Here is a 12,642-nt window from a genome sequence, read left to right as displayed (position 1 = left end):
GCGCGATTCTGGGGGAAACGGCAGCGGGGCGCCCCTTAAAAGGCGACTGATTAATGCCGGGGAGGTACGAATCCGGTCTCGCGTCTCGGTGGAAGTGCCGCAAATATCGCCGTGACTCGCGGACAAATGGCCCCCCGGGACCGACAACGTGATGCCCCCGAATATGCCACCGAGCGGATAAACGCCATCCTAAGTCCAGCATTCATCTCCCACGGTCACATTACTTTGAATTTAGGATAATATTTTTCGCGCCTGAACATTAGGCCATAACCCTGTCACTCGCAGTTTTTTTTAAAAAAGGGAGTGTGTAACTTTTATATCGGCGCCCCAACTGTATTGTATTTTCACATCTTTGTGGATTTACGGGCTTAAATTAATATAAACGGACGGAGTATATCACCACTGAATGAGTACTGTGATGATGCAATGCGGAAAAGCAAAGTTAAATCCTACCGCTTAAAAGAGGTAAAACATTTGATTTGTCGTACATGGAATAACAGGGACGAATGAAAACACTAATGGCAGGGTCAATGGCTGTCAACTACTACGAAGAAATCAAATGAAAGAACTGAGGCTCACAATCTTAGAGACCAAAAGAGAAGACAGAAGTTGAGAGCTGTGAAAAAATGCAGATACAGCAAGTCCCAAATTTTTCAGGTCTCGTTATACGTTCAGAATAAAACACAAGGAAAAATATTTTACCGTTAAAATTAAGATTTTGTTTTAATCCGTCTTAATTTATATATTTTACTGATTTATCTAATGACGTCAAGCAAAATATTTTGGTCTTTATTGTTCTGGTCTACTCTAACGCCCGAAATGAAACTAATTTGATGCATTCCAAATTATGTATGTCTAATTACGTCATTCGTGTAAAATAAATCCATTGATAAAAGACCATGATACAACGTATTGACAATAATCGGTATTTAATACGGAGATAAAAAGCAACTTTCTCACATTTTTACAAAGCCCCGAAGTCTCTCTTGCCCCGTCGAACCAGCCATGTCAAAGATAAGAAATCTTGCATCCAGAATACGTGTACGAATAGTACACGACTTTCAGCGGCTGCAAGAAATAGCGGCGGTTGTCGCTCGGAAAGATTACGGGAGTAAAAAAGAGGAGAGAATGACCAAGTAGGAGTGAGGGACCGGGGGAGAGGGGGCCGGGTGAGGTCGAAGTCGCGGAGGGATCGACCGCGGATATCATCCTTCACGCTCCCGGGATAGAGAGAGAGATAGGGACGGAGAAGGAAAGAGAGAGAGATGAAAAAATGCAGACAGGGGGGTTTGAGGAATAGGAAAGAAAAGGGGGTACTTAAGGGATGGCGAAATTGAGACCGCCTCGGAGAACTCATGGCGGATGCAGGACGAGAGGAGGAAGGAGCGGATTGGAAGGCGGGCGGGGTTGGATTGGGAAACGAATACGATGGCGCAGATAGAACACAAAGAGGGGCGACATTGGAGACTATGAGGCTATGGGGACTGAGTGGATGGGGGAGGGATGAAAGAGACAGAGAGAGAAAGAGAGGAGGAGGCGGAATGATTCGAAGACGAGTTGCTTTGGGATAAAAATGACGGGGAGAACTCGAACTCGTAATGACCGAAACTATAAGGATCGGGTCTCTCTCTCTCTATACTTATACACTCTTGAGGGCATCACTCGGGGAGTTAGTTAGCTGCATTGTTTGTCCAGAGGAAGAGGGTGGATATGCGGGGGTGCAATGAAGGCGGAATAGGATAATAGGGGGGGTTTCGGAGGGGAGGGTGCTGAAGATGGAGTGTATTAGGCCGAGGCGGGATGCGGAGGGGGATTTGGAGGAGGGGCAAGAGGGATAGGAGTGGATGGAGGGGGAAATATTGAGGATGGGGACGATAGGGGTGGTGGTGGCGGCAAAAAGAGGAACATGGGAACTGGGCCGCAGATGTTTCCGACGTAACTGCGTCTGCAGCGGGTCTTATGGCCGCCGTGGCAAGCTGCGGTTTCACTCCGCCTGATTGGCTCGAGCCTTCTCACCCTCCGATCCCCATCCCCCTCTGCCCGCCCCCCTGTGCCCGTCCACTTCTGCCCGTCCCCCACACCCTCTCCGTCCGGCCTGCCCCCCTTTTATCCCACTACGGCATTCACGACGACAAAAACTACGCATCTTTCTCTGACCTTCCTCATTCCAGTCCTTTTGTTCTCTTAAACATACTTCGCGCTGATTTCTTCTTTCATCTCCTATGCGTCTTTCTTCGTAACCTAGCCTTAGCAAATCGAGCCATGAAAGATTGGCTTGGCCAGAAAAATAAAATAGGTCGATACATCTCCACGTGCCTTCGTCATTCACTTTTTAATTATATTATTACTGGACTGGCGCTTGAGCCAATCAGATGAGGCAAATGAATGAAGACAGTTAACTAGCTGAGAAGACAGTGGACAAATGTTGTAAACTAATTTTTTGATTCATAATCAATATCGTTGTTGGCGCTCACTCGCACACATCAATGATGTTGGCACATGTATTTATACATTTCTACACGTTTGTATGTGATAATTTTAGCAATACGAAAATGGAAAGTTCTTTGACCGACTGCGCGTTTAATAAGAAACTCCAGTGACAGAGTGATTATTTTGTATTTACCACCTACGTAACTGAATATATATAATTTTTCTTTACCCTGGCACTAAATTTCTAATTGGTTAATTAGATGTAAGAAATGTCTATCATAGGTTGGCTAAGGGGGAAAAACGGTTGCATCGTAAATGAATTATTTCTGTGAAATCTAGTATCTTTTCATGCTCAAATCAGTAATTTTACAAAGACGAGTTTACAAGATATAATAGTACTGACAAGCAACCTCAGTCTTTGAGTTGCAAATAGATTTCCACAATCTCACATTTTCCTGGGGTGCTTTTTGAGAAAAGTAATCTATCTATTGAAAATCGATATAAAATTTTCTGCGAATTTGTATTTCCGTGGAGAGAATTTTTTATTCACACTACTTTCTCAATTAGAAGATTCTAACCAAAACTAAATTAATCGAGATGGGTTTTACAAGCAAGGACCACGAAATCTGAACTAATTTTTTTCCGGTAGAGAATAAGAGATATTTTTCCTTGAATCGACTTGAATGAAACTTGGTTGCGCCTTTTACAGCATATTATTCTTTGTAAAAACGAAAAAAATACATTCTATTAATCATTGAAAGAAAAGAGAAAACATGCGATTAGCTGAATTAAACTGGTATTTAAAAAAAATTTTAATGTAACAGCAGCCGCTTTAGAACAGTAATAAGATGAGAACGATCGAGGAGACCTTGGAAGTACATAAACGCATAAAATAGTTTTATTCATTATTATACATAAAAAATAGGTGATTCTCAAATTATCACCCTGCAACATTCCCTTTGCGTCTTCCAACCCTAACTTTTCACCCTCCATTTAGCCACCGTGCGCCTGCCTCTATCATATTTTCCCACACCCTATCCCATCACTCGTTTCATCGCATTCCATTACCCTTCCCTGCATATCCACTCATCCTCCAACCACCCCACCCCATCACCGTTCCCTTATTTCCCCAGTCTCACTCCCCTTACAGTTTCCGTACCTCGTCGCTAGACCAAAATATCCCTCCCTCCCTTCTTTCGCCTCTCTCGCTCAGGTTCCCGCTTTCGCCTCGATTCAATGAACCTGTCCCCGGGTTCACACCCTTACCCCCCTCATCCCTCCTTATCCCTCCTCCGCCGGGTATCCAACCGACTGCGAAGGATGCAGGCCGTGGTTTGCGGAGATTGTGGGAGCAGGACGACCCGTTAAACTCTCTCGCGGCGCAGAAAAAGACGAGAGCGCAGAAAACAGGGGGGTAGTGGGCTTTTTTTTCATCCCTCGGCTCCTAATATCCTCCCTCCTCCCGGAATGACTCACCCTTCCAGCCGGTGCACCGCCTTGCTCCTCCTTCGACTAACTCCAGACTGTCCAAACGCGAACGGAAGTGTGCGGGTCACCCACCAGGATTCCGGATGAGGGCGCAAAGGATGACAGAGACCGAGGGAGGAACTAACTCCCTTTGCACCAAATGTTTATATTAAAAGAGAAAAACCTCTAGCACGGACTAGGTTTTTTTTGAAGGATGATTCCTTCAATATTCGCGTCACTTCTCCCTTCCCGCATTCGGTTTTATTAACGATCCTATCTTCGACAATTTTAAAAATAATTTCTGAGGTGCAGTTTTCTGAGATGGAGTTTTTAACGTATTAGACGCTAAGAGAGCCGTCGAGATAAGTCGAACTCCTTCGCATTTAAGTCTTAAGATATCTAACGCCCATGCCAAGATGATTTAAACATGAGTCCAAGTGTTTTAAACTAGAACTCTCTGCAGCATACCAATCCATTCGAGCAAGATATTCTTGAAATAATAATTTGGCGAGACATGGTCGAGTGAGGGTTAATTTTACGTAGTTCTCTTATGAACTTTCCTATTGGCCAACATTATTGTTTTTTTTCATATTTCTCGCTTTGACAACTAAATTTCTACTTTAAGCAGCCTTCCATTGAAGTTATTTTCATTTGATTCTTGATTTTTAGGCTGCGAATTTTTCTTCGACTTATACAATTAGAAAAGCAGTTTTCTTCAGTTCCCACGATTTTACCTATGCTGATTTACATTCTTACAGCGCGTTTCCCTCGGTTCAACCATCGTCATCTCAGCAAAAACGCTGACAATAAAATGAGAATGGAACTCAGTTTCTTTTTGTTTGTTTCTTTTTTCATTATTGGTTCTTCGTTCATTCTTGATTGGAACAGCTACCGGGTTTAATCAAGAATGGACAAAGCCGTTCTGGCTACCTGGTATTATTCCGCCAGTGCATCACTCAATCTTATGTCGTTCTAAGAAATGATTGCGCAGTTTGGAATGGATTCAACTTTTTTCATCTAAATCATCAATCTTCACACGTGAACGGTAGCATGTGCATCAAATTATGATATGAATGCCCTTATATTAGAACGTAAAATCTCCCATTTAGAAAATTCAGTCATAAAATTGGATGCACCGTCTTGAAATTAACAAGAACGCTAAATGTAAAATTAAGTAAAAAATATTAATGTAACTTAATTTCTATTTGTAACCGTAAATTGAAAATATCTATTTTAAATTCTTTATTTTCAAGAATTTTAAATTGGGCTACTACTATTTTATATTTTAAATAAAATATACGTAAATCAAATGAGTCGTGTGATAGGGAATAAATAGAAAGGGTTACGCAATTTACGAGTATATTTCAAAGATTACAACTGATTTAAGTACCGCCTTTTCTAAGGTTCACAGAGAGTAATGAGGCAACCAGTCCTCGCTTTCGGAAAAATGAGATAGAAAAGGGTTCGTCTGGCCTGAATTGTCTACGAGCGCAGAGCTAAGTGGGTTAGTCCCTCGAGTGGATCGAAGGAGGTAATTAAAATTCTTCAATTGAGCGAATAGGATGAGAGAACTCGCAGTCCAATAACTTTTGAGTTGAATCCAGACTCTCCTTCAGTTTCTATTTGCAAAGAGGGACTCACTCATGGAGCAAAGTCCTTCATAAAGTTTGCTTTTGCTTTATTTCGTCTACTAGTTTTTCCCACTGACAATGAGAGAGAAGTTTCGAAATCGGATGTCTGTGTGTGAGGAGATAAAAGAGGATTTATCCCAACTGATCCCGCCGGGAAATTTGGGCTTGAATTAAGAACACGCCCCCAACTCTCTTGAATTCATTGAAATTGATAATCAAAGGAAGAAAGAAAAAATTAAGTACATTAGACCTTTCTCGAAACGTAGAATTCCGTTGAAATAATAAAGCGGACGTAAAATGACAATTATCAAACGACAGCGATCCCATGACATCATTATTTGCGGAGCTTTACTTAACATCATTAATTCTTAATCCCGGTACACGGGAGAAATTAGACTAGAATACGGAATACACATATTTTTAAGGTGACCAAATAGAGCGCGTCAAAGAGACATGTCAAACCAACCGGAAACAGTAAAAAACATACCTAAGTCGGTCGTAATTACGATGTAATCCTCATCTTATTTTTACCTATTTACTTTACTTATTTTGAGGGAGAGTCATAAAATAAACGAAGTACATAGAACGAAAGGCAATAATCAGAATACTTAACCTGAGTCAATTAGCTATTTGATTTTAATGAAAATCAAGATAACCAATAAGTTACCGACGTGGCGCGGTGCCAATTTAAAGTGGAGAACTTCCACCATTGCACCCTCAGGCTTTTCACGGGAAGAGGGCGAGAGAGGAGGCGGAAGATGAAAGGAGGCTGGCGAGAGGCAAAAGTTTCGAAGGATGTGGCTCGAGCGAAGGGAAAACCGTTAAGTGAGGAGGCCACGGCACCACCGAGAGATTAGGTATTGGATTACCAAATTCGGATCTCCGTTTTGGCATTCCACCCATTCGAAGGAAGGGCGGCAATTCGATTGGAAATGAAGACGCTCTCTTGAGGTTTGTCCGATTCTATTTCAACTCGCTTCGTAACGACTTGAGCGGTGAATTTGCAAAGGGACGATTTCAGTTTACTTTTCATAAGACTTACCACCAGAATACTCATTACGGAAACGTGGAGAGAGACCAACTTCTCCAAACTACAAAATTACTTTAAGGGTTAACCGAGCGGATGACTTCCAGCTACGAGGCTTACGCTGTTGATGCAATGATAAACCTAGGAAATTCTATGTAATGAGGGTAAAGGAACATTTTAACGCACATTACATATCTCAAAGGAATCTATCGGATCATAAAGTTTGATGCAAGTTATAAACATCCGAGAGTGAAATAGTTTCCCATGGTGCACGATATAGCCAACCCTTGAGGAGTTTTGAATTCGGATTTGCAAGAACCGACTTATATCTGCGGAATTTATTTATTTGAAGTTAATACTATATACATACAAATAGTCTTTGAAGATGAGCGTTGTGATGTGTTATTTAGTGCCTTGAATATTCGTATGCCATTTTATGCTTCTGAAAGGAGAAGTATAGTCGGTTCTTCAATTAGGGCTAACGGATTATCGGAGGGCATAATAACAGCAGATGAGTGGTAACTGGCGTGGTCCAGGACATATATTTCTTACCTAGTACTATTGCATGACCAAGATTGAACATATTCCATTGGACACTTTGATTGTTCTACGACAGTTCTTTTATTAATGAGACTGGAAATAATGAGATAAAATAGAGATCAAAGCCAAATATAGAACTTTAGATATAATCATCGAGAACAAATGAAATATTTACGATAAAGAAATTGAATATTTTTCATGACCACAGATGGATGAAAATATTGGTTTGAATAAAAAGGAAGTGTTTTATTTGCTTACTGACTAGCATTAACGTATTTTATATCATTGCTATCACTGAAATACTGAATTTTTGTAGATTATAGCCCTTAACGTTCAGACTTGTTACCGGTGTTCTTGAATCAAATATTGAGTCAGAGAAATTCCCCAGTTTTTTTCATTCAAAATCGCCTAACACCACTCAGAAAAGTTTGCTACTCCTTCCAATGACAACGCCGATCCATATCGTTCTAACTAAGACAACATCAAACCATATCGTTAGTATTTTTGTTAACTTATTAACCCTTATTCCTCCTGACAGATATTACTCTTCTTTTTGCAGCAATTTTATTGCATTTTTATCAAAATTATTGTTTTCCAAAACCTAAATATTTTATGCATTGCGAACTTTGCAAAAAAATCTGTCATTAATGACGCATATCTTATTTTATGAAAATAAGTTAATAAAATATACTTTGTAAATTTAGGAATTACTAATGTGAAACATTAAGAATATTACTGAACAGTATCGATGAGGATCAACTGAACGACAGTAGCAATAAATTTATTACATGAATAATGCTCAATTAAATTTACATTCTTTCTGATACGTGGTCAATGCAAATGATTTTTACACTTTGAAATTTCTGCATCATAATGCATAGTAGCGGATGACTCCGTTGAAAGTTACTGTCTCGCCATCTCCCACAGTTCTTAGAATTGCTTTTAAACTTAAGTCATGACAAGTTTGTGTGCCAAATTATAACAAAGTTAAAATGGTTGGGATTTATTGTGTGAGGTTTGACCCCGAAAGGGTCACAGAATCGAGACCATGACCAGTGCCAGACGCTCTACCGTGAGGTACGAATGCTGTCGGTCATTATTGGGCCTTGATACCACGGTAATTTTTTTCCTGCGTGTCGTCGCTTTCAATTCCCACAAATGAGAAGGAGAAAACCCGGCTCACTCACCGATCATAAGAAGAGAGACGGTGAGGTGCTCCCTTCCTGTGGCCTTCAGTGCTCCCAGGACGGTGCCGACGAGGGCGCAGCACACTCCCACGAAGGCGATGGCGAGCACGAACCAGCGTACGGAGGCTGGCTGACCGGAGCCCCCGACGCCCGCGGCGCTCAGACCGCAGCACGACTTGGGGGGACCGTCCTCGTCGGAGGCGTAGTGGGCGCCACCACCGCCTCCTCCACCACCGTTTCCGCCCCCGCCTGCCCCGGCCACTGCACCCCCCACGGCGACCACCCCCGATCCTCCTCTGCTGCCACCACCTCGGCACCTGCGAACAAAGAAATGAAGTTGCGTCAACAAGGTGCTGCCTGGAGATTGATACGATAAATGATTAAAATAAAAAACTGCATCGCATTTCGTTTCGACGGCTGCTAAAGATAGGAGGTAGGATCCGAATTTGATCTGGGTAACTTCAGGAACAGAGCGGATGACCTTTGCCTCAGTATAAATATCCCATGGATTATTATTGTCAATAATTGAGCCATGTGCGTTCCGTTTATAGCAAGTAACTGTAAGTTAAACAATTAGAGAAAAATTAAATAAATAATAATACATATATTTAAACTTAAATGCACTTGAATTGAATCCACTTTATCTCCGCTCAAGGTATAAATATATGCGTTCTACTTGAAATATGAAGTAATAACCAAATTAAATAGTTTAACTTGAATGAAACCCACCATGAGAATAACTATTTTTCTCTAATACAATTAAAGTTTGTAATCGAATGTAATTTCCTGAATTTTTCCATCTTTAATTTCCTCGCATTTGGTCCTCTCCGTCTAATGAAGAATTAGAGTCATGCAAAAAATACGGACGAAATAATCGATAGTGAAGTTACTGAATTACTACACGTGGACCTTTCTTGGACCCATCTTCGAATCGAGTGTCCCTTTTCATTTGCGAAAGAAATGAGCTGAGAAGAGAACGGTATTTTCCACCAGTAATTTCCACCAATGTGTACCATGCTGGTGGAAATTAGTTTTCAGACATATTTATGCGTATTATGATGAACACTTTTCCCATTGATGTAGCTTAACGCATGGCAAGCTATTCCTAAATGCTAGTTCAGTAATGATGAGCAAATATGGGAGACGAAATTTTGTACTCGAGTATGCGGAAGAAACTGCGAAACTATGCGGCAAAAGGTTCAGCGAATAAGGTTTTGAATGAAAAAAAAACGCGAAAGAGAAAGCAAATGGATATCCCGCGTGTCGACGCGATTATGGCATTGCGTGTATCGCAAGGGCTTTGTCCAAACGAGTTTCAACTTGGCGCCGTACGCACTTGAACGCGCGCAAGGATTAACGAGCTTCCGGAGAATTACTGTTTCGAGGCTGCGCCACTCACATTTACATAAAGCGATTTGCATATTCACGAGGGCTTGTTTATGAAAGGCTTTCTTTTCAGTTTGATGGCCTCCGCGCAAGATGTGTAACGAAGAGAAGAACGTGTTCTCCGAATTATTTAATTCAGAGACAACAGGGTCGCGTGGATGCTGTTGAAGTTAGCTCACAGTTTGAAAATGTATGCGCTGACCCAATCTTGAAAAAAATTACTTGGTAAAACAAATACTGAAGCAGAGGGAAACGTATGAATATGTATTTCAAAAGTCACGCAAAAGTATGTATAGCCTAATGAATATTTCCGACCGCATAGTTAAGAGTCCGGAAATAACTTGGGGTCGGCGACCGCACGTCGAATAATACTCATGAATGCATCCAAAAACTATACAGCCGGGGGTATTGCGAATTGATGCTCGAGGAAATTAAAATAAAAAGGCTTAAGGTGTTGGAGAAATTAGGGACATCTCAATGCGTTCATGATGGTTTACATGCACCTGGAGAACTTTTATTAATGCGAGCCCTCGTAAACCACCTTTTCTTCTCTGTAAGCTCAAACGACGATAAAAAAAAGCTTAGGTGTAAAGGAATAGGTGGGGAATGGAAGGGACTGCGTAGGTGGAGATGTACCTAGTTATACAAAGACGCGGCGTGAGATGGAGTGCGGGCGGGGGAGGTGGAGAGCGGAAATACAAGTGAAATGCGGGTGGAGGAGATTCGAGGGGCGAGGCGTGTAATGCGGGTTGATGGGTATCCAGGAAACCGGCGAGGAATTCCACGGCCCGGACGGGATTGGGGGGGGGGGAGTTGTGATGGAAAAGGCGGAGAAAAGATTTTTTTAGGCGGAGTCAGCGTCCTTTGGAATCGCGGATGGCGAGCGGAAACGAGAAAGGGTTTCGGCGAGGCTCCCTAGCGAATCCACGGAGTGAAGGAAATGTGGGACTGGGGTGAGCATGAAATTATATACGTAGTTTATGTATCTGGGTTAAAAATTCCATATGTGCATTCGAGCCGCGGGGAATGGAGGGTGACTGAGATAACAGTACAAGTACTGGGAACCCCACGAATGGAGGAAGCAAGTACGTCAAGGGAAACATTAAAAAATATCTAGAGGCGTGGATGGGTGTGACAAGCATGAGGAGGTGCCATACTCGTATATGTATTGCAAAGTAAACAGGGCGAACACAGTACAGTCTCTAGCATTTGAATGGTAAAGTTTTCACCGTAGATGGCTGAAGTCTTTACATTATTTGCTGTGTTCATTAACACACATGGGAAGTTATACAAACAGCGCAGAGGCAAGAGCATGTTTGGTTGAATGACGATAGTAAAATATTTCGATGAGTTGAATTTTGTAAAAGCGTCGTATTTGATGAGCACATATAATTTTCATAATATTTGATGAAAATTATTTTGAAAATTTAATATACAAATGCTTTGCATTGAGAATTTTCTAGTATTCCGACAGCGGGCATCACAACACCTGAAATTCGGCATACATAATAATACAAAAAAATACCGCATCCAAGCGTAAGGGGTGTTAACCCATCGTTCTCTGGATCAACGAGCTGAGAAATCTTTGGATATTTGGGTAACTTCTCACAATACTTAATTTTTGTATGGCAACATAATAATAAAGGCTATGCCAGAATGTAAAACTGTCTCGAGGAACAAACACCAAGAAAGAGATAATTTGTGATCCTTGAAAGAGAAATAAAATTCTTTTGGTATCCTTTAGAGAATCTGCAAGAAGAGATTTGCAAGTGGAAGATATTTTTCTAAATAATTACGCATCATCGGTTTCAATTCTACTAGTTTTATTTTTCTAGGATTAATATGCGGGCAATACTTACCTCCGAAATACTTTTTGAAATGACAAGGGAAAGATTGAAAGGGGTGATAGCCGTGGCCAGTATAACGACTCAGGTTGTGAGGTTTTGTGAGGTCGAACACGCCACCCGTGTGTGATTTCGTAGCGGGCCGCACGAGTGGACGAGGGATAGTGTCCCACACACCTTTCCCCAGCCTATCCCCCCCGCCGCATTGAATAACCCTCATCCCTTCGAAGGGCTACGCTGACCTCTTCCTCCCTCCCCTCCCCTTCTTCAGCGCGATGATAACGACGAGCTGCTTGGGCCCGCTATGGGAATCAGTGAGACGAATGAGGCGCGATTCTGCGCCGGGATGGAAACAAGCCTCGCTGCAATGAACGGTGAAGGGGAAGAGAGAAAATTTAGACGACGAAGAGAGAGAGATAGAGAGGGAGGAGGAAAGGAGAGAGACACGCAAGAGGTGTAGGCGGGGAAACTAAAAAAAAGTGGGTTGGCGTTTCAAACATGGGCCTCCACGTCGCAATATAAAATCGCCAACCTCTGCTACTCGTTGGCATAAAAGGACACGCCCGTGGCACGATGAATGGATACCCCTCGAGGGTGAGCCCACTGCCGCCCATATCTGTTCGGCGGAATTATGAATTGCTTGAAGCTTTGCCATGCTTCGCATAACACTGCCCGACCAAGCCAGGGTTTGCAGCTCCAGATTCAAAAAAGAGCTGGTTCATATCTTACTGTGCTTTATGGGAGCATTTTAACAATGGAGACTCCTGCACATACTTTTCAAAGTGGTTCATGGTACTCGGGGGACATTTAAACACTTCCATCGGGACGGTGTGCTCAAATTGATGACTTAAATACAACTAAACACTTATTGACAACATATGCCATGCAAAGAAAGTTTCATGTATCACACCAGTTTTCATAATTACCGTGATGAGTGGTGTAGGGGCCAGTTTAATTTTGGATGCTTATAAGGGAAGAATTTTCATAACATTATTTGGCGCTTGCAAATATTTTCTTTTATAATGGTAATTGGGACACAAAACAGAACTTAAATCTGGCCGAGGACCACCATATTATCGGTACAACGTTTAAATATATTGCTTTCCTCGACTTTGGATGAGCAAATATTG

The 12,642-nt window shown here is 41.9% G+C and overlaps 1 protein-coding gene across 1 annotated transcript in view; it reads right to left on the bottom strand.

The window, feature by feature from the left end:
• LOC139690461 (one cut domain family member 3-like) overlaps positions 1-12,303 on the bottom strand; it is a 172,377-nt gene extending 160,074 nt beyond the window's left edge. Inside the window, exons 1-2 of the mRNA XM_071587915.1 lie at positions 12,242-12,303; positions 8,283-8,599 (exon numbers count right to left, since the gene is read on the bottom strand). Of these exons, the coding sequence (XP_071444016.1) occupies positions 8,283-8,599; positions 12,242-12,303 (379 nt within the window). The remainder of the gene's footprint in view (positions 1-8,282; positions 8,600-12,241) is intronic.
• Between the last annotated feature and the right edge of the window lie 339 nt (positions 12,304-12,642).

Source organism: Hetaerina americana, unplaced genomic scaffold, assembly GCF_022747635.1.
Source record: "Hetaerina americana unplaced genomic scaffold, ioHetAmer1.1.p SCAF_3, whole genome shotgun sequence".
Lineage (NCBI taxonomy): Eukaryota > Metazoa > Arthropoda > Insecta > Odonata > Calopterygidae > Hetaerina > Hetaerina americana.
This window is presented reverse-complemented; position numbering and strand designations above follow the sequence as displayed.